Here is a 26,064-nt window from a genome sequence, read left to right as displayed (position 1 = left end):
ACATGGGGAAGAAAAGCTAAGTGGCCTATGTCAGACAGACAAGTGAAAGGAATACAATCCTGGTAGTACAGAAAACTATGAAGGCTTTCTACTTTATTTTCGCTTCTGTATTTCAGTGACTAATCTCATCAAATGATTTCAAAGCAGTTTGCAAAGTTTCTTCTCTAATCTGCTTCAATCTTTAAAACACGTTAAAATGTTCAAGTTTAATTGTTTAAAAATAAAAAACTTTTGCTAGATCCTGCCACCTTTTTAGCTACCATCGATTATTTTCACTCTCCTGCCCCTCCTATAAAATTCAGTTCCCTATCCACTATCCTATCCACTCACCTAAAAACAAGCAAAAATGTACCTTTTTACATTTTGAAATGTGTTGTTCTTTCTCCCCACTTTTTTTCCTTCTTTTATCATTAACTTTGGAAACTCTTGAAGCAGTTAAAGTAATTGATGTTGGAGTATGCTGAAATGCAGTATATAATTCCACAGGAACCTCATCACCACTCTCAGTTGCACTGGTATCACCATCTTCAATCAAAGACAAAATAAAAATTATCACACATTTAATACTTCTACTTTAAACAATGAAATAAAACAGCATTCCACATGACAAAGTATTGTCATCTCCATCTTTCTAAATAAGCACATTTTTTAACTTGTTCACTCACCTCACTTACACATTTACATGCAAAGCACAAATATGATTTCTTACACATTAAACTACAAAGGATCCAAAAGCCTGATAACACACTCTGGTGGTGTGCCTGTGGGAAACAGGCACTCTCATGCATTGCCAGTGGAAATTTGAAATTCCCTACAAAGGGCAATTCAGCCATATCTAGCAAAATTATATATGACCCAGCCATCTCATATTAAAGATCTAGCCAAAGATAAAACAGCAAAAGTACAAAAAGACTTATGCAAGAGGGTCTTGCTGAGGATACTGTTTTTAATAACAAAAATAAAACAAAGCAGAAATAATGAAAACAATCCAAATCTCCATCAAAGAGGAATAGTTGAATAAATTATGATTATTTAAAACCAGGTGTACTGGTATCAACATGATTAAGATAAAATAAAAATTGTGGCATATGCTACACAGAAGTTAGAAATTCTGTTCCTAAAAATGAAAGATGTACTATTCTACATGATAAACTAATGGATCATATCCTTCTGAAGAACAAACATATTTTGCTTTTTTAAACCAACAGGTTAGCTATGTGCAGGAAAATTACGGCTGATTTAAATTATTTATTTTCCTCTCATTTCCATTTTATTTCCTAAAGTACGTACATATTTATTCTATAATATGTGAAAAGAAATACTTAAAATCTATACCAGAGATTGCACACTATCTGTACAATCAACATTCATCAACAAGGTATTTACATTTAACTAACAATATGCAGACCATTTATTCTCTCAGTCACACGAATTTTAATTTATTGTAGGTCCTTTTTACCTACCTGACATATTTTCCCTTTTCCGGCGTTGTAGTAGCACTGCCCTCTCTTTATCCAAATTCCTACATTAAAATTTAGCATAATTATTTATCAAATACATGAAGCAGATCTGTCTTAAATGTGATAAACTTTGTCATTTATTTAATGTTCTTAGTGAAAAACCAACAGTATAAAATATATACAATATCCCTTGCAATACAGTTTACATACAATCTAATAGTAGCAGTAGATGCCAGATAGGTGGACTCCATTTCACTCTGTTAAGACTTTTTTTTTTTTTCCGACTGGGTCTCACCCTGTCACCCAAGCTGGAGTGCAGTGATGCAACCACGGTTTGCTGCAGACTCAACCTTCCAGGTTCAAGGGATCCTCCCGCCTCAGCCTCCTGAGTAGCTGAGACTACAGGCCTGCACCACCACGCTCGGCTAATTTTTTAATTTTTTGTAGAGATGGGTTGCCCAGAGTGGTGTTGAACTCTTGGATCAAGTGATCCTCCCACCCCTGCCTCCCAAAGTGCTGGGATTACAGGTGTGAGCCATAGTGAATGGCCAAGAAAATAATTTACTTAGGAAACTAGTATTTTTTTCAAACCGAACATTTAAAGCAAAAAGTCTGAAAAAAAACCAAACCCATAATGTTAACAATGTAATTAAAATCACAAATTAAATTTCTTAAAGCAAATGTATGACACTGAATTACATTGCCTGTCATTATTTTCACTTTTGAAATAAATACTGAACTTTTTTTTTTTTTTTGAGATGGAGTTTCACTCTTGTTGACTAGGCTGGAGTGCAATGGCACAATCTCAGCTCACTGCAACTTCCGCCTCCTGGGTTCAAGCGATTCCCTGCTTCAGCCTCCCAAGTAGCTGGGATTCCAGGCATGCGCTACCACACCTGGCTAATTTTGTATTTATAGTAGAGATGGGGTTTCTCCACGTTGGTCAGGCTGGTCTCAAACTCCTGGCCTCAGGTGATCTGCCTACCTCGGCCTCCCAAAGTGCTGGGATTACAGGTATGAGCATTTAACAATTAAGTGAAATACTTCATTACCCTCTCCCTACCTCTACCCATGAACTACATCATCCATAGTAATTCTTTTACATTTCCTCCACTCCTCAACTTTTTCATTATATATAGTTTAGAGGTCAGATAACAAATAATCCTCAGGTGGGAAAATAAGAGCTCTAGATTATTAGGATTTCTACAGACTTGTCTTAATGTCAACCAGGAAATATACCTATTCTAGCATCACAGATACAGAATAATAAACATCTCAACTAACTACTCTCCTAATGGTAAGTATTTTTGGGTTTTTTTTTTTTTTCTTTTTTTTGAGAAAGAGTCTTGCTCTGACGCCTAGGCTGCCAGGCTGGAGTTCAGTGGCGGGATCTCACCAAGCTCCGACTCCCAGGTTCATGCCACTTGGTCACCTAAGCCTCCCGAGTAGCTGGGACTACAGGCACCCGTCACCACACCCGGCTAATTTTTGTTTTTATATTTTTAGTAGAGACAGGATTTCACCGTGTTAGCCAGGATGGTTTCAATCTTCTGACCTCGTGATCCACCTCCCTGGGCCTCCCAAAGTGCTGGGATTACAGGCATGAGCCACCACACCTGGCCTCCTAATGGTAAGTTTTTAACCAACTTTTACTGAATTCATCATCAGATATTTAACCCCATCAAAAATTATCTGGCAAAAGACGACTATCATAAAGTGAAACAAAACCACAGAGATACCTCACGCAAAGTAAGAGGAATGCACACCATAACTATGCTGAAATTACCATTTCTCACCTAAATTAAACTGGCAAAAATGCAAGTCTGTCAAATACTCTGTTGTGAGGCTTGGGAAAGCGGGCATGCTTACCCATTACTGTTTGGAATTCAAAACTGCAGGCCGGGCGTGGTGGCTCACGCCTGTAATTTCAGCACTTTGGGAGGCCGAGGCAGGCAGATCAAGAGGTCAGGAGATCGAGATCATCCTGGCTAAGATGGTGAAACCCTGACTCTACTTAAACAAACAAACAAACAAAAAATACACACACACACACACACACACACACAAATTAGTGGGGTGTGGTGATGCATGCCTGTAGTTCCAGCTACTCAGCAGGTAGAGGCATGACAGTGGCTTGAACCCAGGACGGGGAGGTTGCAGTTAGCCAAGATCGCACCATTGCACTCCAGCCTGGTGACACAGCAAGACTCTGTCTCAAATAAATAAATAAATAAATAAATAAATAAATAAATAAATACTGCACAGCTCCTACTGGAAGGAAATTTGACAATCTAACAAAATTTTATACATACGTTTATCACTATACTGAACAATCTCACTTATATCTACAATAACAAAAGACCCGAAACAACTCTAATGTCCACACAAAGGCAACTAGCTGAATAGAGTACAAAAAAGAAAATATAGTACATTGAAGCTATATCAGTCCATGTCTACACGCTACTGTGATCTTCAGCATATATTTTTAAGAGAAAAGAAATGTGGTAAAGACTCTATAACATGCTACTGCTTATCTAAATAAGGAGGGAAATACCAATATATAGATACATATCTACATATAATAAGCAAGCAGGGATGAGTTAGACTTAACTTGCTTTACGTATTTGTCTACCTTGCTTTACACATTTGACTTTAGAAAGATAGAATACTTTGCTTTACATATTTGACTTCCGGTCTAACTTGCTTCATATTTGAGTTTAGAATGATAGAATACTTCTTACATAATCATAAAGTATATAATTATAAAGGTAAATAAAATATAAAAAACAATTCTGTTTTTGAGACAGGGTCTCCCTCTGTTGCCCAAGCTGGAGTGCAGTGGCACAATCAACTCACTGCAGCCTCAACCTCCCGGGCTCAAGCAATCCTCCTACCTCAGCCTCCCAAAGAGCTGGGACCACAGACATATACCATCACACCCGGGTAATTTTTGTTTTTTGTTTTTTTTTTTTGAGACAGAGTCTTGCTCTGTCACACAGGCAGAGTGCAGCCATGTGATCTCAGCTCACTGTAACCTCTGCCTCCCAGGTTTAAGCAATTCTCGTGCCTCAGCCTCCTGAGTAGCTGGGATTATAAGCACCTGCACCATGCCTGGTTAAATTTTGTATTTTTTTTGTAGCAACAGTGTCTTGCCATGTTGCCTAGGTTGGTCTCAAACTCCTGACCTCAAGTGACCCACCCATCTCAGCCTCCAAGAGTGCTACGATTATAGGTGTGAGCCACTGCACCCAACCAACAATTCTTAAAAAACAAAAATTACTGATTACTCCTACATTTCTGGTAGGAATGTAAAATGGAATAGCCATTATGGAAAATAGTCAGACAATACCTTAAATACCTAAACATGCAACTACCATAAAACCAAGCTGCTGCTCTTGGGCATTTAACCCGGGAGAGTTGGGGGGGGGGGGCTGGGGGGGGACTCAGGTTCACACAAAAACCTGTAAACAAATGTTCACAGAAACTTTATTTGTAATAGCCAAAAAAATAGAAACAACCCAAATGGCCTCCAATGGGTGAATAGGTTAAAGAAACTATGGTACATACATACTATGAAATACTATTCGCAATAAAAAACAATACCATGATACATGCAACAAATTGGAGGGCTCTCTAGAGAATCATGTTGGATAAAAAACTCAATCCCAAAAGGTCACATACTGGGTCAAATGTATGTAACATTCTTGAAATGACAAAATTATAGAAATCGATTACAGAATAATAGTTGGCAAAGTTCAGGCGTAGAAGCTGGGTATGACTATAAAGGGCAGCATGACTCCTGACAGTGACAGAAATGTTCTATAAAGTGACTGCATTGATGCCAATATCCTAGTTGTGATATTGTATTAATAGTTATGCAAGATGTTAACACTGGAGCAAAACAGGTATAAGCTATCTAGGCTCACTCTACATTATTTCACAACTGCATGTGAATCTACAACTCAGAACATTTAATTTTTAAAAAATCAATAAAATAACCTAAACAACATAAGTGTGTATCCAGTTAGTGTTATAAACACAAAATTATTTCAAGAGACTTAAAACACAATATTGACTATAAAACCCTCATATACTATGCCCTATGGGGGGGAAGTACTAAACTGTTTTACACAATCATATTGTTGGTGCTAGTGTTAGTGGTGTTGTTACTCCAAGACTATTATATTCTTGTGTAGGATTAAACAGTTAACCAATTGTGAGATATTCTAGTTACATTATTCTCTGTATTGTTGACAACTAGGATAAACATGAAACAGCTACATAAAACTTGTATTCCTAAATTTTAATCGCAATTATCAGTATAAACTCATGTATTTTATCTTAAAGAAACAGATGAAACATACTACCTAGCTTTGTCTACTAAAAAGACTAGGAACAGTGACCAATCTAGTAGGAAAGGGCATGACTAGCTCTCCAATCCTGGTCTTGTAAACTAACTCTGAATTTGGGGCACAGAAGTGCAGGATAAGCCTGAGACATCTTGTAACACCAGATAACTTCTTTGCCATCAAGTACCACTAGGGTATTGTTTAAAGGATTTGATAACCAGCTTGAAGAGGTTCCTAGTGACCAGAAATGGAATGAAATTTAAGCATCAATAAGGGTAATAACTGCAATAGACTGACATCCAGTATGGTTTAAATCCATGAGTTCATAATGACACTTAATTTTTCATTATTCTGAAAACGAGTAAATAAAGGCTAAGACTCAACAAGCATTTATCCTGCCTTTCCTCAATACGTTAAGAGAACGGAATAGTTAATATAGAGACGTGGCCAGCCAAGGTGGCTGTCGCCTGTAATCCCAACACTTTGGGAGGCCAAGGTGGGAAGATCGCTTGAGCCCAGGAGTTCTAGACCAGCCTGGACAACGTGGTGAAACTCTGTGTCTAAAAACAAATACAAAAAACTAGTCAGGCATGGTGGCGATGCCTGTAGTCCCAGTTACTTGGCAGGCTGAGGTGGAAGGATGGGAGAATCACCTGAGCCCAGGAGGCTGAGGCTGCAGTGAGCTGTGGTCACACCACTGAGTGTAGCCTGTTTGACAAAGTGAGATCCTGTCTTACAAAAAAAAAAAAAAAAGACGGAGAAGCTTGTTCCTATAAAAATATTCCAGCTGATAAGTAATGAACAACAGAATTAACATATCACTAATTTGCAAACCCTAATAAATTAGTGGACCTAAGGACTACCACTGGCTCCCAACATAAGACAACCAGAAATCAGGTTCCATCTGGTAAGACAACACAGTCTAACTATGAAAATAGTCTTTTATATATATATATATTATATATATATTTCTTTTATATATAATATATATATAAAAGAAATTGAACCTAAATCTGATCTTCTTACAGAATAGATCAGGGAAACTTGTGAAATCATGAGAAAACAACCGGCAAAACTCATCAGGACAAACAGCTGAGTTCCCTAAACAAGCACACTGTAATGGTGACCAGGGGTGGTAGGGAGGGAGGAGTAGGTTTAGAGGCTTAAGAAATGAATATCAACCAATCAATATCATAACAATGGCTGGGTGAGCCAGAGATTTTGTTCAATGTGTAATAATGGCTTTGTGATTGTTTTTATGAAACAGGCTCTCACTCTGTCACCCAAGCTGGGGCACAGTGGAATGACCACGCCTCACTGCAGCCTCCCAAGAGGCTAGGACTACAGGTGAGTGACACCACGCCTGGCTCATCTTTTGTATTTTTTTTTTTTTTTTTTTTGGAGACAGAGTCTCACTCTGGAGTGCAGTGGCCGGATCTCAGCTCACTGCAAGCTCCGCCTCCATTCTCCTGCCTCACCCTCCCGAGTAGCTGGGACTACAGGCGTCCGCCACCTCGCCTGGCTAGTTTTTTTGTATTTTTTTTTAGTAGAGATGGGGTTTCACCGTGTTAGCCAGGATGGTCTCGATCTCCTGACCTCGTGATCCGCCCCTCTCGGCCTCCCAAAGTGCTGGGATTACAGACTTGAGCCACCGCGCCCGGCCATCTTTTGTATTTTTTGTAGAGATGGGGTTTCACCATGATGCCAAGCTGGTGTCGAACTCCTGGGCTCTTGCGATCCATATACCTCGGCCTCCCAAAGTGCTAGGATTACAGGCCTCAGCCACCTCGCCCAGCCGGTTTGTAATTATTTTTGTAAAAAGAATTATTTGACAGACATATTCTGAAATATATATACACACAAATACATATATACTGTAATATACATGGATGAAATAATATGATATCTGGGATTTGCCTTAAAACCACACGTAAAGGGAGAAGAAACACGGCAGTATACATGGGACAAGAATGTCGATAATTACTGAGGTAGGGTGGTGGAAATGTAGGTTCATTATATATTATTTTATTTTTACATAAATTTGAAATGTCCACAATAAAAAGATTTTAAAAAACAAAAAAGAAATGTGGAAAAAACATATTACAAACAGGAAGAATGACAGATCTACCAAATTCTTTAAGGGAGTATTCATCTAGTAACTCTTTAACATAGTGCATTCCAGTTAAAAAAGATGCCATCAGGTAGAAGATGCACTATTATTTTTTGCATCATTAATAAAGTAAAAACCCTATGAACTATGACACATTATTGATAGAAAGATATTTTCCTGATTTTAGAGTTGTCAGAATACAAAAATAATAGTAAGAATACACATAAAAATGGAAAAGTGTATGTTAGAATCGATAAAATACAGTGATCTATTAGTCCTTTTTTTTTGAAAAAAGAGACTGGGTTTTGCTCTGTCACCCAGGCTGGAGTGCAGTGGCACAATCAAAGCTCACTGCAGCCTCAAACTCCTGTGCTCAAGCAATCCTCCTGCCTCAGCCTCCCAAGTAGTTGGCACTACAGGCATGAGCCACCATGCCCGGCTGTGATTCATTAATTCTTTAACTCGAATTCATAAAGGAGTTTCTGTTAACTAGTATTACCTCAGTAAAATTACTGGCAATGTTACCAGATATGTGCAACTTACCTAGGCTGACAACGTTCACATAGATATGTATCAGGAATATGCTGCCTATCAATCCCCATGCAGTCAATATGTTGCCAAACGCTTAAAAAAAAAAAAAAGCAGAACATATGTAATATTATTTAAGTCATCCTTAAATTAAGATTTGATATTCCATTTAACTATCATTTAATAAGCACCTACTTTGAGCTTAGCACTCCTAAAAGGTACTCTGAGAAATTCATAGAAATGTGTCTTCAAGCAGATAAAATTTGAGATGTAAAAGCAAGAGGACAAATATAGGATACATAAATGTTTAAAGCAAATACAATTTTAAAATATAAAGTGTATAATTTATTCTACAAATATTATTAGAAATCACAACGTAGAGATGGCCACACTACTTGTAATTAGTGAGAAAAGCATCTTGGAGAATAATGAACTTGACTTGAACCTCATTTGGGAAATAGTAAGTTATCAGTGTAGCAACATTTATCAAATATCATTTATCAGATATGAAGAGAAGGTGGCCACAAGGTGCTTAACATATATGAAGAGAAATATTCATTTTGAGAAAAAGGAGGAGGTTAAAATTGGATTAGTGAAGTACAGTCAGATTATTTAGGACTTGGAATGTGCAGACGTGTGTAGATTTCCTCTGTCAACAGGTAACAATTAGAGGTGCTTTGGTGGCATGTAGTATTCAAAGAAGTTAAGAAACTCAAGCAGAAAGACCAACTAAAGAGATGTTTCCCACATTCCACACTTGAGTTAAAGGAGGGCAGAACCAGAATTAACGCCAGAGAAAAATAAGTTAAAGAATATAAGAGACATTCTATGAAGATAGAGATTAAACCTAATTACTTTTAATGGAATACACGGACCCGTTTGAGGCAAATTTCTTAATTTGTTATTATTGTATTTTATTGCCAAGACTAATTTGTCTAAAGTTGATATGCCTGACTCCAAAAATAGTCTTATTCTTTACATAACAATAAACTACTTCTAATATATAACTACAGTAGCTTCCCCTTATCCATGGTTTGCTTTTCATGGTTTCATTTACCTGTGTTCAACCACAGTCTGAAAATATTAAGATATTTTCAAGAAGAGGGAGAGAGGCGGGCAGAAGGAAAGAGAGAGAAGGAGAGAGACAAAGTCCGCATTTACTTCTATTACAGTATGCTGTTATAACTGTTGTTAATCTCTTACTGCATCTACTTTATAAATTAAACTTTATAAATTAGACTTTATCATAGGTATTTATGTACAGGAAAGAACAGTACTGTAGGGTTCAGTACTCTCTGCAGTTTCAGGCATCTACTGCGGGTCCTGGAACATATACCCCAGGGGAAAGGAGGGACTACTGTACCAAACTAACTGCTATTGTGCTGTTCTTTACTTTTCAACTGAGAATGTTTGGGCAAGAACTGACAGAATGTGAAATAGATATCAAAGTGGAAAAAAGATGTGAAAAAGAAAAGTAGCGCAAATGACAAGGGTTAGAATAACAAATTAAATTAAATTTGTGGGGCAAATAATGATGTCATGCAGACAACAGAAGAAACAAAGCTAGAATATGAATAAATAATCAGAGCTGTGGATGTCAGACTTCAAAGAGATGAGTATAAGTAGTAGGCACATGTAAAAACAATGAGGCAACGTAAAGTTAAGAATAGAGCCTTCCAGGAGACTACAGGCTGAGCAACAGAAAAACAGAATAACAAATATTAGATTCATAAAAAAAGTACTATCTGAGAAGTAAATAACTTGAATAATCCAAAAACTGTGAACTGGTCCTTCAATAATTTGTAGATAGATATAAAAACTCCTAAGGACATTTCTACTATTCTCTAATAGAGATAACTGTATATTATATATAGACCATCGCAGTTAAAAGAAAAACACTGCTAAGGTTATATATTAAAATAAAAATTATATACCAAATGGTATATAATTTATCACATTAGACAAGATGAGCCAAGAGAAAGCTTTTTTATATGATTGGCTACAATATGATTTGACATTTTCTACTATGAGGAAAGCAAAGTGTCACTGAAGTTATTTTTAGTTTTTTAATTTACCTCCTAAATAAATTTACTGAAGTCATTATTCATGGTAGAATGTGTTACAGGTAATGAAAATTTATTTTTACATTTGGAAAGATATTACAACATGTTTTTATTATTAAGATAAACTCAAAGTTAATATTAAAAATTTCCATAAAAATACCAAATTTTACATTCCACTTAATATTTGAATTTCTCATTTTTTGGCAAGAGTAAACAAACTTTTTGAAACACAATGCTAACTGCATGTTTGTATCAATAATATTCAACTCCTAATCACCTAATCTAATAGATGGGGATAATATTGCAAATAATGCAAAGTAATACTTGGCTTTAGGGTCCATTTTTATACTTACATTCAAATATGGGTATATGCCATACTACATCACATCAAATAATTAAGCAACACCATAATGACCAGACGCAGGAAATTCTGTAAAGCTCCCAAGCTTTCTTGCCCTCTACAATGCACTGCTTAAGTACTCTCCGCTTCCCACCCTATGCAGGGGATAAACTCAGTAACTTTCAGGCTGAAATCCTACTGTTCCCTCTTCATCCTCCCCAAATCCTTCCCCCGCATCAAAAAAAAAAAAAAGGAAAACAAAAATGAAACAAAACCCCACTTTCTGTCCCAATCACACCTTCTCTAGGGGAGGAGGCCTTTCTTGGTGGCTGAACCAGGGTTGGGGGAGGGGAGACTGGTTCTGGTTCAAGGAGACTCCAGAGTGCTGCAAGGTTCAAGTCAAAAGGAGGTGAGAGAGTCAGGTCAAACAAACATCAATCAAAATGTTTACTTTCCCCAAACTGGAAAATCACAGTTGACTAAGCACAAATTATTCCAAAGGAAATACAAATGACTAAATTCTCTCATTTCTATCTTGTCTACTGCTATATTTATGTACTTGTACTACTACTGAACTAAGTGAAAAGAAAAATGTGATCCTACATGAATAAAGTTCAGAACTGACTATTACTCAGTTAACAACAGGGATTTTTAGTAAACTTTTTTCACATAGGAGGCTTTTTCTAGGACTGCATCAATAGTAGAAGTCCCACTTAAAATATGTATTCATTAATTCCCTTGAAAGTGACTTTAGTTATCTTTTCCAACATTACCAAAGGTTATCAGTATTCAAGAAAAATAAAATAATGGTGTAAAATATTTTACCTGCATTTGTCACAACAGATCATGTATCCATCATCATGTGTAAAACCACATATGCACCTGGTTACATCAGTACCATAACTTCCATCCTCAGATGTGCTGATTGTAGTAGCACTGGAAGTTTCATCAAAATTAGGAGTGGTAAATATGCCTACTTCGTTTTTGCTAATAAGGACTGATGGAGGAGGGGAAGCCGGAGGTGTTGGAGGAGGACGAGCACCATAATTATGGTCCTGAATAATTAAACACAAATACAGCACAATATTATTTAACTTCAACAATGATATGAACCAAGCAACTTAAATAAATAAAATTCAACCCTTAATTTCAATACTCAAGAGATATGAGATTGGCTCATTCCTTCCTTAATAGCATTTAAAAAATGACTTGGTGAAGCCAGATATTAAACCACAGTAGTAAGTGAATATATCTATCTACAAAGTGGGAGTGGTCACATTCACATCCAAATTTCATTCCTTCCCTACCAAATCATAAGATATCTTCACAGTCCTATGGTCACATACATAGCTCCACCTCCAAGATGAAAGAAGGTATTAAGATATGAGAATAGAAGTGTTTAAAAAAAAAAAAAAAAAAAAAAAAAAAGGAAAACAGAAAAACACACATCTATGGAGCCTAAAGAATTAAAAAAAAAAAAGACATATTTGTCACTATAAAGAATATAATACAGGTTTTTTAAATTTAGTAATTTTTATTCTGGTCCAAGTAGTAAACATCTCTCATAATTCTACCTCCATAGTATCACAAATGTGTTACTATGTAATTACATTTGAATCTAAATGCTGCCTCTTACTAGATATGCAGTATTTAATAAATTAGATAGACTTTCATTTTCTCACCTATGAAATAAAAGATGAAAACTACATCTCATGAAGTTGTTTTTATTGATTAAATAATATATGTCTGACACATAACAAGTGCTCAATAAAAGAAAACTATAAAATTTACGATATAATTCAAAAACTAAAAATTAAAAAATTAAAACAAAATTAATTACTATATAATTCAAAATCAATAGTAGGTAGTACAACACAACCTTATCTACATTCTCTTAGGAAGTAAAGAAATATCAAACTATTAACAGCATAAACTGCAAAATAATAAGAGAAGCTCTTCACTTTTATAGAACTTCAATCCCTTAATGGTTAATGAAAAATTAAACACCTATTTTGACAGTATGAAACAACCATGCTTTTTAAACACGCCGTTTTAAGCACAATATCACACGCATCTACTTTCAATATCTAAATTTAAAAATGTTTCTTCAAAGAAATGTTTAACACTTACCGCATAGGGCAAACCAATGTAACTGTGTGAATGATGTGAGCTGCTGGTATATAACTGGTGGGGATAACTGTTGGATTTCTCAACTACCACAGGGCTAGCTTCTACGGATTCTGGTCTGGGGGGAAAAAGTTGCATCAAAGAGAATTCCATTCATTTTTTTCTCTTAATCAATGAAAATGATAAAGTACTTACAGTAAAATATTGGCTATACATATACAATACCTACTTATAGCAGGTGGATGCACTATAGATAAGATATATCCCATCTAGATTATGTGTCATAAGCAAACTTCTGTTTAATTAAGTAAATGTCCCCCTCCAAGTTCAAATATAGTTTCCCTCTCGCTCATTAAAAAAAATTACTAGAGGCCAAATATTATTTAATAAACCCTACGGCACTGAGAAAACTAAGCAAAGGGGTGCAAAGAAGTGGTAGAAATAATTTAAGCAAGACTAAAACACAAAGAATCTATATGGACCTCAAGTGGAACTGAAGTATGCATTTCAGTGTTCAAAAATATATGCATGTGTTGAGTGTGACCAGATATTAATAGTGTCTTGAAAATGTCAGTAAACTTAACGAATAGGAAGTTTCACAATAAACCAGGATTTATGCCTGAAAAAAACATAAATAGCCACCTGTAAGATGAGTAATTCTGATCTTAGATGATGGAGACTGACCAACTACTGATACAACATTTGCCCATTGTTGTTGACTTACAAGCTCCCTGGCCTCGCATTTTACATACATCACTTTCCCAACTTCTTTACTCTTACCAATCCTCCTGAGCTCTATTTGGTTAATTCCTATTGATCGACGAGGTTGTGAACCTACATCTGAGGTCAATTCACACAAATTAATCTCTCCCTTGCAAATATTCAATAACATGATTTGTTTCTGTGCCTTTGTTTTACAAAACTATAACATCACTTGAAAATTTTTTCATGGCAATCTTTATCCTACCTCCTATTCAAAACTTTCCATTAGAACTTAGTACTATTTGCACTATTATTCAGTTTAAGAATTTTTAGTGGTTATATTCTGATTCGTCATGAGACTATCAGCATAAAAAACATTTTTTACAGTCAACTGCTTCTTAATATACTGTCATCCCTTCACCAAGTCTCAATTTAGCTCTCAGTGGCTGCTGTTGTAAGCACTGTGGGCCAGAATTAGCAAAAAGAGGAGATATAAACTGAGGTTATCAAATGGTTCTAAAGGAGATTGCAAAGAGTCTCCAATATGTTCTGAATACAGTCATGCTTTGCTTACGTTGGAGATATATTCTGAGAAATACATCATTAGGTGATTTCACTGTTGTGTGAACATGACAAGAGTGTACCTCACACAAACCTAGATGGTATAGCCTACTACATACCTAAATGGCATAGCTATTGCTCCGAGGCTACAAACCTATACAGCAGGTTATGCACTGAATATTGTAAGTAATTGTAACACAATGCTAAGTATTCTGTATCTAAACATATCTAAACAGAAAATAAGGGCTAGGTGTGATGGCTCAGCCAATGATCTCAACACTTTGGGAGTCTGGGACAGGAGGGTCACTTAAAGCCTGGAGTTAAGGAATAGCTTGGGCAAGATAGCAAGATTTTCTCTACAGAAATTAAAAATTAAAAAAAAAAACTAGCCAAGCATGTTGGCACACGTCTGTAGTCCTAGCTACTTAGGAGGCTGAGGTGGGAGAACTGTCTGGGCCTAGAAATTTGAGGTTACAGTGAGCTATGATCATGTCACTGCACTCTATCCTGGGCAACAGAATGAGACTCTGTCTCTAAAAAGAGAAAAAACATGTACAGTAAAAAGACAATATAAAAGATAGAAAATGGTACATGTGTAGAGGGCACCTCCAATATAATCTTACGGGACCACCATTGTATTATGTGGTCTGGTGTTGACCGAAACGTTGCTATGTGTGCATGACTGTACCTTGAAAACCAATATTCACCTGTAATCTTGGCACTTTGGGAGGCCGAGGCAGGTGGATCATGAGGTCAGGAGTTCAAGACCAGCCTGGCCAAGATGGTGAAACCCCATCTCTACTAAAAATACAGTAAGTAGCCAGGGGCGATGGCAGGCACCCGTAATCCCAGCTACTCAGGAGGCTGAGGCAGGAGAATCGCTTGAACCCAGGAGGCAGAAGTTGCAGTGAGCTGAGATCGCGCAACTGCACTTCAGCCTGGGGGACAGAGTTGAGACTCTGTCACAAAAAAAAAAAAAAAAGAAAATAAAAAAAAATCAATATTCAGCTAATGTCTATGCTGTTACATTAAGAATTCACTTATTCATTATTTTAAAAGAAATGTTTTTTAATTTCAAAATTAATAAATGCTCATTGTAGAAAATCTAAATATAGCAGTAATAAGGAAGTGAAAGCCCATGTCTCCACCCAACTCCCAAACATTCCCATGTTAATACTGCCATGTATCTTTCTCTAAACTTTTCTATGCATCATTATATCTACACAATTTTTGCTTTATAAAATCTGAAAATATACTCTATGTATTTGTGATTTACTTTTTCCATCTTTAAATATCAACATATATACTTAATTCTTGGTAATAATTGCTTATTTCATTATAGGAATATAAATTTAACAATTTCCCCTACTGGTAGATAATGAAATTACTTCTATTTTTCACTATTAAAAGTATTACTGCAAATGTACATCCATTTATCTTTTCTGCATAAATGACAGTATTTCTATAACATGAATTCCTGGAGGTACAATTGCTGAACAAAAGGGCAAATGTCCATAAAACTGACAGATACTACCAAACTGCCGTTGATTACAACAGTGACACTTTCTAAATTCTTTAAAAATTACACGGAAGGAAGAAGTGAAGCTTTAGCAATGATTTACAATACTATTATTAAAGCAACATGCAGGAACTGTGGCCAGAGCACAAAGATTCACTCTTAAAAATTTAGATCAAACTCTGCAAAATGTGTTACTAAAAGGTGTGGGCAAAACTTGGATATTTTGGAGTAGCAGCCATAACTTTTGCAGTTTGAGGTTCAACAGCAAAACTAGCATGAATTTCTTTTTCCTTCTTCCCAAATGTAAGGACAGAAGTGTTACATTTCTAAGTGTTATATATACTTCATAATTATTTATAGAAGTGTTTATATAATTATGTATCAAAACATAATCCATGATGCAGTGTTCATCCTATAGAAAAATGAGATTTCACACACACAATTTTGATATCACAGTCAGAGAGTGAAGAGCTTATATAGTGGTTTATATTCATTAATATACTGCTTTGTATGTTCTTTTTTTTTTTAACCTGTCAGCAGAAAGTATGTATATGTTCTAAAATCACTGAATCCAAAAAAGATTTTCTCTTTATCCATAGGAAATTTCCCAAAAGATATTCATTGCATACTCCAAGAATTCAAAATGTTCACAAATTTTCAAAATGGTCAAAAATAAACTGCAATTACTTTTGCACCAACCTAGTAGCAGGTAATGAAATTATTCCCAATATATAAGCAACAAGGTATGGTCAAAACCACCATAATTTGTAGATGAAGTCACCTTTTCAAAAACCCTGAATTCTGTTTCCAACAAGTAGAATAACCGAAATGCATAAAAGGGGATTCTAACATGCAACTCAGCTCTGTAACTAAAATGGTAAGTATATTCTCTTGTTGATACATAAGCCAATACGTAGGTGCTGACTGCTTCTTTTAGAAATTTCCCAACAGCTAAAAAATGCAGAAGGAATAAATAAATTAGAAAAATAACTACAATGCAACCCTTAAGAGGTTATATATCTAGGCAACAAATAACCATGGATGCTGAAACTCTTAGGTAAAAGGTTGATAGGTAGACAAGATGACAATACCTGAATCTGTTGATCATTATTAGCTTTATTTGCCTCTCCTAATGCTATGTGATAGGAAGTACACAGTCCCACCTACAAAATATCATACTGAAAAGAAAAAAAGAAAAAGAGAAAAGGAAAAGAACAGAACTTGAAGCTAATTACATCTCTAAATCCAAATACCAGTTTATCAGAAATATGGGGGAAGTAGAATATTACATGACACCAGAAGGAGGCAATCAGCCAACTCCAGAATGTTAAAACTTCTATAGGCCAAATTTTCCAGTTTCTTCACCAAGTCTACAGCAAAAAGGAAAACAAATTTTAAAAGAGGGATGTTGTTATAGATGAAGAGAGATTCAAGAGACATTTCAAGCAAATGCAGTGTGTGAATTTTGTTTGGATCCCAATTTGAACACATTACAAAAAGATTTTTGAGACGAGTGAGAAAATTTGAAGATGAACTGGATATTTTATGTTAATTTTGTTATATAATAGTACTGTAACAGAACAAAAAAGTCCTTAACTGTTAGTGATAGATAACTGAATAATACATGGGTGAAATAATACCTGGGTGAAACTGGAATTTGTTTTAAAATACTTAAGAGGCTGGGCGCAGTGGCTCACGCTTACAATCACAGCACTTTTGGGGGCAAAAAAGGAGGATCACTTGAGGCCAGAAGTTCATGACCAGTCTGGGCAACACAGCAAGATCCCACCTCTACCAAAAAATGAAAAAATTAGCCGGGCATGGTGGCTCACACCTAAAGTTCTAAGCTTCAGCTACTCAGGAGGCTGAAGTAGAAGGATCACTTGAGACAGGGAAGTTGAGGATGCAGTGAGCTATGATCATACCACTGTCAGCCTAGGTTGACAGAGTGAGACTCTATCAAAACAAGAACAAAAAAAAAAACAACTGAAAGACAGATGAAACAAGATTGGCAAAACTTTGAATACTGCTGAAGCTAAGTAATGGCCACCTGGGACTACTATTCTGTTTTACATACCATCATGTATATATTTGCATTTCCATACTAAAAAGTGGAAATAAAAAAGTTCCTCAAGCATTTTTATCTTACATTTAGTATCTCTATACATTGGGTACCAGCAAGAACAGCAGTCTATCGTTTTTCCTCCAACTCACAAAGATGTCCTCGGCATTTCTAAACCCCTATTTGTAGAATATCTCTTAACCCTTACTCCTTAATTTCAACACGTTTTTCAAGGTTTATTTCAAGTATTCTTAAAAGAGCCCTTTCTTGACTGCTTCAACTCCCTAATTTTAGTATTCACGAAGCACTTCTTTACTGTATTGTTACTACTTTTCACATTTTTGTGCTCTGCTAACAATCTTCTATCGTGCATCTATTATTTTTTTTTCCCCAAACTCTTTCTTAATGAGACATTTTCTCCAGTAGAAAGAATGCCATATTCACCTCTGAACTTGAGGTTTTTTATTTGTAAAGTGGGAATAAGGATATTTGCTTTACCTTCTTCCAGCAAAATGAAGTTCGAATGATATAAAGGATGGGCAAATGCATTTTCTCAACTATAATGCCTTACACAGATACATTACGCTACTTATTTGTTCAGAATTTGTTCTCAAGTACAACTACAAATACTCTGAAGCTCCTTAAAAATTGTTTTATAACTTCAGTTCATAATAATTCAAACTTCCAATAGAGTGATTCTATGTACAAGCCCAACGACACCTGTTTTCAATAAATCACTAATTTTGCTAGAGGAGACAGAACCTATTACCCTAGTAAAAGAAATTTACTACAAAAAATATATAGGAAAAACCCAGTAATGCTGGAGGAAGACAATACCCCATGCATATGCAAAAAGACAGGAAAACATGTAAAGGTCAGACTTCAGGAATAGTGTTTATTCATGTAAGCAGTCTCTCAAAAGCAAATAGTATCTAAATGCCTGTAATCTAAAAGCAAGTAATATCTAAATGCCTGTAATAGATAGAGTCAGATTTTCCTTTGGAGGTTTGGATTTAGAAAAACATCACAATAAACTGTATCTCTCTGTGATCTTATAAACATCTGACACAAATTCAAGTACTTGCACTGAAATCTCATGGCAGCATTTGGTATAAAGTGGTAGTGATCTGGAATGATCCCAAATATACTTAAAATTTTTTTTCTAGCTCCAAATTAAATAGCAAATTTTTTAAAACATCAAAAAGCTCACAGAGACCCCCAGAGACTACATTCACTTAAACCACTTTGATAGCACTGATTAAACAAATATTGAGGGCTTAATGTTCACTAGCGACCATCAGAGACACAAAGATAAGACACTGTCTCTGCCTTCAAGGAACTTACAATAATGTAGTTTTCTTTCAATCAACAAACATTTGAGCACACAGTAAGTACCAGGCAGTGAGATACTGTACCAAATGCTAGAAATAAAAAAATAAAGTGGGCCTTCTTAAGAAACTGACTTACAGACAAACAAACAAGTGTAACAATAATTACAGTAGTGCCATCAGAGGTACGCACAGGAGCCTTCATAATAGTAGTCACATTTAAGCAAGTTTTAAAGAATGGCAATTTAACAAGTCCATGAAATAGAGAAGGCAAAGAGATGGAGAAAGTACTCCAGTCAGAAAGCACACATGCAGTCAAAGCTATCAACATGACACATTTAAGCACATTTCTCTAAGCATGATCTACAGACAACCAGCAGCACAATTACCTGTAGTGCAAGTTGTTACTTTTCACAGCTGTACTTAAATGTAATGAACCAGAATGTTTAAAGATTGGACTTAGAAATCTACATTTCAATAAACATCTTCGATTTTATGTTCACTGAAGTTTAGGAAGAACAGACTGAAGAAGAATTACTAAAATTCAGAACAGTTAAAGGAGTGGAGGATGTGCCAGAGATGAGAATAGACAAGGACTAGTTCAAAAAGAACCCTGCGTATCCAGCTAAGGAATGAATATGATCTCTTATCCTGAAAAACTACACAGAGGGCCAGGCACAACAGCTCACACCTGTAATCCCAGCACTCTGGGAGGCCAAGGTAGGAGGATGGCTTCAGGCCAGCAGTTTGAGACCAGCCTGGGAAACATAAAAAGACTGCATCTCTAAAACAACAACAACAAAACAAAACAAAAACAAAACAGAAAAATGGCCAGGCATGGTAGCTCACACCTGTAATCGCAGCACTTTGGGAGGCTGAGGCAGGAGGATCACTTGAGTTCAGGAGTTTGAGTCCAGCCTGGGCAATATAGTGAGACCCCATCTCAAAAAAAAAAAACAAAACACATAAAAAGAAAAACAAAAACTACACAGAGTCACTACTGGTTTCTCTCTCCCAAGCAAGTTAATGATGTAAGTGGAGTAGTGCTATGACAAAATAAAACTAAGAGCTTGAAATGTGAGACTGGGTAATCTGTAAATAACTCTCCTAGATTCAGTAGGCTCAGCAGAAGCCCTGAAACTGATCAGAGCAGGTAAAAAGTCTCCAAGACTCCTTCCATCATCCTCACTCACAAATAGGTACATTTCCTCTGCTCAATCTAATTCTTCACTTTTCTGAAAAGCACTTGGCATTGTGTCTAGTTTCAAAGTGATCCTCCTGAGTGTATGGCATCCAGGGTCCAAACTGGTAACTTTTTTATTTAACAAAGAGATATTAAAATATGCAACTTGCGGGCTGGGCGTGATGGCTCACGCCTGTAATCCTAGCACTTTGGGAGGCCAAGGCGGGTGGATCACCTGAGGTCAGGAGTTCAAGAACAAGCCTGACCAACATGATGAATCCTCGACTCTACTAAAAATACAAAATTAGCTGGGCATGATGGCGCATGCCTGTAATCCCAGCTACTTGGGAGGCTGAGGCAGGAGAATCGCTTGAACCCGGGAGGCGGAGGCAGCAGTGAGCCAAGATTGTGCCATTGCACTCCAGCCTGGGTGACAAGCAAAACTCCATCTCGAATAAAGGTAGGTAGGCAGGTAGGAGGTAGGTAGGTAGGAAGGAAGGAAGGAAGGTAGATAGATAGAGATAGATAGATAGATAGATGGATGGATGGATGGATGGATGGATGGATGGATGGATGGACGGACGGACGGACGGACAGACAGAGCAACTTGCTTTTACAACAAATAATTCTCCAATTTTTTCCCTTTTTTTTTTCCTTGAGTTCCTTCAACTCTCAAGTACAGGGCCAACTACCTTAATGATTTGCCTTCATTTTTTTATGAGTTACAGAACACAGGGTACATTAACCATTGTTAGGTTCATCAGATACAATGACCTGTGAAAATAAAAGACTTTGATGAATCTATCAATTACACTACCAACAAAAGTCATTAATTCTCTTGCCTTTCTTAAAAAAAAAAAAATTTAGCAGCCTTCCTTTTTTTTTTTTTTTTGAGACATAGTCTCACTCTGTCACCCAGGCTGGAGTGCAGTGATGTATCTCGGCTCACTGCAAGCTCCACCTCCCGGGTTCAAGTGATTCTCGTGTCTCGGCCTCCTAGTAGCTGGGATTACAAGCATGCACCACCACGCCCAGTAAGTTTTTGTATTTTTAGACCAGGTATTGCCACGTTGGCCAGGTTGGTCTCAAGCCCCCAACCTCAGGTGATCTGCCCACCTTGGCTCGCAAAGTGCTGGGATTACAGGCATGAGCCACCACGCCTGGCCTGTTTTTTTGTTTGTTTGTTTTTGTTTTTTTTTTAGGAGACAAGGTGTTACTCTGTCACCCAAACTGCAGTGTAGTGGTGTGACCATAGCTCACTATAGCATCAAACTCCTGGGCTTGAGTGATCCTCCCACTGCAGCCTCCTGAGTAGATTACAGTCATGAGCCACTATGCCTGGCTAATTTTTTTTTAATTTTTTGTAGACAGCAGGGGTCTCACTATGTTGCCCAGGCTAGTTTCAGAAATCCTGGGCTCAAGCAATCCCCTCACCTTGATCTCTCAAAAGTGTTGGGATTACAGGCATGAGCCACTGGGCCCAGCCAGAATCAGCTTCAAGTGCTTATCTTTGATCTATAGCACATTACTATAAATTCTGAAAAGCAATCTTTACATAGACTTTAGAGTTGAGAGAATAAAATTATTATATATTTTAAGTTCTTAAATTCTTATAACTATAGGATCTGGAAAACTAGATCTTTAATCCTTTATCAATTAAACAGTATGCAAAAAAATTCATAGTAAAAATACTATCACTCAAAAAATACCATTACTTGTTAAAATTCTTTATACTGAAGAATTTTGCATCCCTTCTCTTCCTACGTTCTGTCTCAATTTATTACATCATGGTCAGTAAATAACCACTTAGATAACATAGGTATTAATAGTAAATTTCAATCTCCCTCTCATCACTATTTAATTCTGCTAGTTTCCTAATGCCTTTAAAAAATTTCCAGCTTCCCAAAACAGGTATTAACCAGAACTGCTACTTTAAAAAACTTAGCATTCAATATACTGAAATCATGCCAATTTTTAAAGACTATTTATGTATGAGGGACTTTTCATTCAATTACATAGCACCTGACATCTTTCTACAATGAAGAGGCTATAAAATATGTCTAGCTTTATTTCTATCTCTTCTTAACAACGGAAATTCAGTTAGGATATGGGCATTCAATAATCCTTCTTAATATAATAAACTTCAGCGTTAACTATTTGACCTTCAAGCAATATAGGCTGGGTGCAGTGGCTCATGCCTGAAATCTCAGCATTTTGGGAAGCCAAGTTTGGCAGATCACCTGAGGTCGGGAGTTCCAGACCAGTCTGGCCAACATGGTGAAACCTCATCTCTAATAAAAATACAAAAAAAAAAAAAAAATTAGTTGGGCGTGGTGGTGCACATCTGTAATCCCAGCTACTTGGGAGGCTGAGGCAGGAGAATTGCTTGAACCTGGGACGCAGAAGTTGCAGTGAGCCAAGATTGCGCCACTGCACTCCAGTCTGGGTTACAGAGTGAGACTCCTTCTCAGAAATAAAAATAAAAAATAAATAAAAATTAAAAATGACCTTCAAGCAATATGGTTCATAACTCAATGCTTACTATATGCCAAACCCTTTGCTAGGTGTTGTAGATACAGTGATAAAACAGGTAAGATGTTTATAGTCATAAAGCTTATGTTTTAGTAAAAATATAAAGCATGGCAGCAATGAAATAAAACAACAGAAGTATTTCAGATATTATTATAGATAATGGAAGAGGGGAGGCCTCAATAGAATGTGATATTTGAGTTCAGCTAATAATTATGCCAAGAACATAAGAATGATCCAGACAGAGGAAAGCATGAGTACAAAGTCCGTAAGGCAGAAACAAATGTAAAATATTCAAAAGAACAACAACAAAAAATCAATATGGAAGTAATAGTGGGATAAGAAGAAAATAGTGAGAAGAGATTAGAAAAGAGGGCTTTATGGTCATAAAAAGTTAATATTTTAAGTAAAACAGAAAGTCACTGGAAGCTTTTTAAGTGGGAGAATTATATGATCTGGTTTATGCTTCAGAAGAAGTGCGGCAGCTTCTACAGAGAATAAATGACAGAAGGCAAAAGAGAAACATGGAGAGTATTCCACTCCAGTGTTAGTCAACAGATTACAAAGGCCTGGATTAGGACAACAGTAGAAATGGAGATAAGTGTACTGATTCAAAATATACTTTTGGCCAGGCATGGAGGTTCATGCCTGTAACCCCAGCACTTTGTGAGGCAGAGGAGGGCGGATCACCTGAAGTCAGGAGTTCGAGACCAGCCTGGCCAACACGATGAAATCCTGTTAAAAATATAAAAATGAGCTGGGCATGGTAGCGTGCACCTGTAGTCCCATCTACTCTGGAGGCTGAGGCAGGAGAACTGCTTGAACCCAGGAGGCAGAGGTTGCAGTGAACCAATATCGTGCCACTGCACTCCAGCCAGGGTGACACAGCAAGACTCCACAAAAATATACTTTGAAGGAGGACACAGTACTGACCAACAAATTAGACGCGGGGGTTAAGGGGAAAGGACCAATCAAGACTAACAGCTTAGGGTTTTCACTTAAGCAACTGGATAGAGATGGAGCCATTTAAAGAAACAGATGATGTGAGGGCAGTGGCTCACACCTGTAATCCCAGCACTTTGGGAGGCCAAGGCAGGCGAATCACCTGAGGTCGGGAGTTCGAGACCAGCCTGACCAACATGGAGAAACCCTGCCTCTACTAAACATACAAAATTAGCCAGGCATGATGGCGCATGCCTGTAATCCCAGCTACTTGGGAAGCTGAGGCAGGAGAATCGCTTGAACCTGGAAAGCGGAGGTTGCAGTGAGCCAAGATCGCACCATTGCACTTCAGCCCGGACAAGAGTGAAACTCCATCTCAAAAAAAAAAAAAAAAAAAAAAAAAAGGAAAGAAAGAAAGAAAGAGATGAGGACTGGTGCTGTGATTCATCCCTGTAAATCCAGCACTTTGGGAGGCCGAGGCAGGTGGATCACTTGAGGCCAGGAGTTTGAGACCAGCCTGGCCAACATGGTGAAACCCATCTCGACTAAAAATAAAAAAATTAGCCAGGCTTGGTGGCCGTCTGTAATCTCAGCTACTCGGGAGGCTGAGGCAAAAGGTTCACATGAATCCTGAAGGTGGAGACTGCAGTGAGCCAAGATCATGCCACTGCACTCTAGCCTGGGTGACAGAGCAAGACTGTCTCAAAAAAAAAAAAAAAAAAGAAAAAAAAAGAAAAGAAAAGAAAAAGAAAAAAGAAGTAGATGAGCCTAAAAAACAACAACTAAAAGTAGATTTGGGGACAGAAGAAGATCAAGAATTCTAAGTGAAGCTGTCAATTTGCATATGCAAGTCTGAAGCTTAGGAAGATTATGACTGGAGATAAAAAATTGAGGGTAACCACACATAGAGATTATATTTAAAGCCAGGTAATAACCTAAAAACCAAGTTTTTTAAAAGAAGAGGGGACTACAGTTGAATCTTAGACATTTAAAGTGCCTGGGGGGCATAACAGAGTAAGTCAGGAAAAAATGAGCAATAGTGGTCAGTTAAGTGTGGTACCTAGAAATTCAAAATTAAACCTTTCTAGTAGGAAGAAAGGGAAGGGATGATTATTTACAACAAATCTGAAAAAATGTATATAAATTATACAAGTCTACCAATTAGTTTGACAACACAGAAGGTTATAGTAGTGCTGTGCAACCTGATAATGAGTACAAACAGCTTTCTCAAGGAGTTTTGCTACACAGAGGATTAGAGGAATGAAACAATAAAAAAGGGAAATAATTCTGTTATATTTGTATGTGATAGGAATGATCTAATAGAGAAACTGAAGATGCAAGAGACATGGGATGACCGCAGCCAAGAGGGAAGAATGAAGATTTTGAAAAGGTGAGAAGGGATAAGATCCAGAGGGCAAGTGGAGGAACAGGACTCTAATTTTTTTAAAGTGACATTTTTCTATTTTCTTTATTTTTCTTTTTTGAGACGGAGTTTTGCTCGTCGCCCAGGCTGGAGTGCAGTGGCATGATCTCAGCTCACTGCAACCTCCGTCTCCTGGGTTTAAGCAATTCTCCTGCATCTGCCTCCGAGTAGCTGGGATTACAGGCACCTGCCACCACACCCAGCTAATTTTTTGTATTTTTAGTAGAGACGGGGTTTCGTCATGTTCAGCAGGCTGGTCTCAAATTTCTGATCTCAGGTGATCCACCCACCTCAGCCTCCCAAAGTGCTGGGATTACAGGTGTGAGCCACTGCGCCTGTCCATTTTTCTGTTTTATAAGAGAAAAAACAGAATTTGAATATAAATACAAAATTTTAGATTGAAGTTGTGTCCCCAGGACCCATACAGTAGCTGGCATATAACAAGCCCTCAGTAAATATTTACTAATTTAGAGCACTGAATTAGAACTTTTTTTTTTCTTTTTGAGACAGAGTCTCGCTTTGTCACCCAGGCTAGAATGCAGAGGTGCGATCTGGGCTCACTGCAGCCTAGACCTCCCAGGCTCAAGCAATCATCCCACCTCAGCCCAAGTGGCTGGGACTACAGGCACAAGCAACCATACTTGGCTAACTTTGGTATTTTTTTTTTTTTGTACAGATGGGATTTCATCATGTTGCCAAGGCCAGTCTTGAATTCTTGGGCTCAAGCAACCGGCCAGCCTCAGCCTCCCAAAGGAATACAGGTGTGAGCCACCACGCCTGGCCAGCACTTATTTCACTTAAAATCTTAACTTCTTATGGCCCCTAGGCCCTACTCCTC

General features: G+C 37.2%; 1 protein-coding gene across 3 annotated transcripts in view; it reads right to left on the bottom strand.

The window, feature by feature from the left end:
• The window catches only part of KMT2E (lysine methyltransferase 2E (inactive)), a 99,431-nt gene that overhangs the window by 38,488 nt on the left and 34,879 nt on the right, over nucleotides 1–26,064 (bottom strand). For 2 of the 3 annotated variants that reach the window (XM_007982484.3, XM_007982486.3), the window contains 5 exons: nucleotides 12,981–13,095; nucleotides 11,676–11,905; nucleotides 8,463–8,543; nucleotides 1,464–1,522; nucleotides 353–525 (listed from right to left, as the gene is read on the bottom strand). In XM_007982484.3, coding sequence (XP_007980675.1) covers nucleotides 353–525; nucleotides 1,464–1,522; nucleotides 8,463–8,543; nucleotides 11,676–11,905; nucleotides 12,981–13,095 — 658 coding nt within the window. Of the gene's footprint in view, nucleotides 1–352; nucleotides 526–1,463; nucleotides 1,523–8,462; nucleotides 8,544–11,148; nucleotides 11,236–11,675; nucleotides 11,906–12,980; nucleotides 13,096–26,064 lie in introns of those variants that run through there. The other variant, XM_007982490.3, reaches the window with a different exon arrangement.

The sequence above is a fragment of the Chlorocebus sabaeus genome, chromosome 21, assembly GCF_047675955.1.
Source record: "Chlorocebus sabaeus isolate Y175 chromosome 21, mChlSab1.0.hap1, whole genome shotgun sequence".
NCBI classification, from domain to species: domain Eukaryota; kingdom Metazoa; phylum Chordata; class Mammalia; order Primates; family Cercopithecidae; genus Chlorocebus; species Chlorocebus sabaeus.
This window is presented reverse-complemented; position numbering and strand designations above follow the sequence as displayed.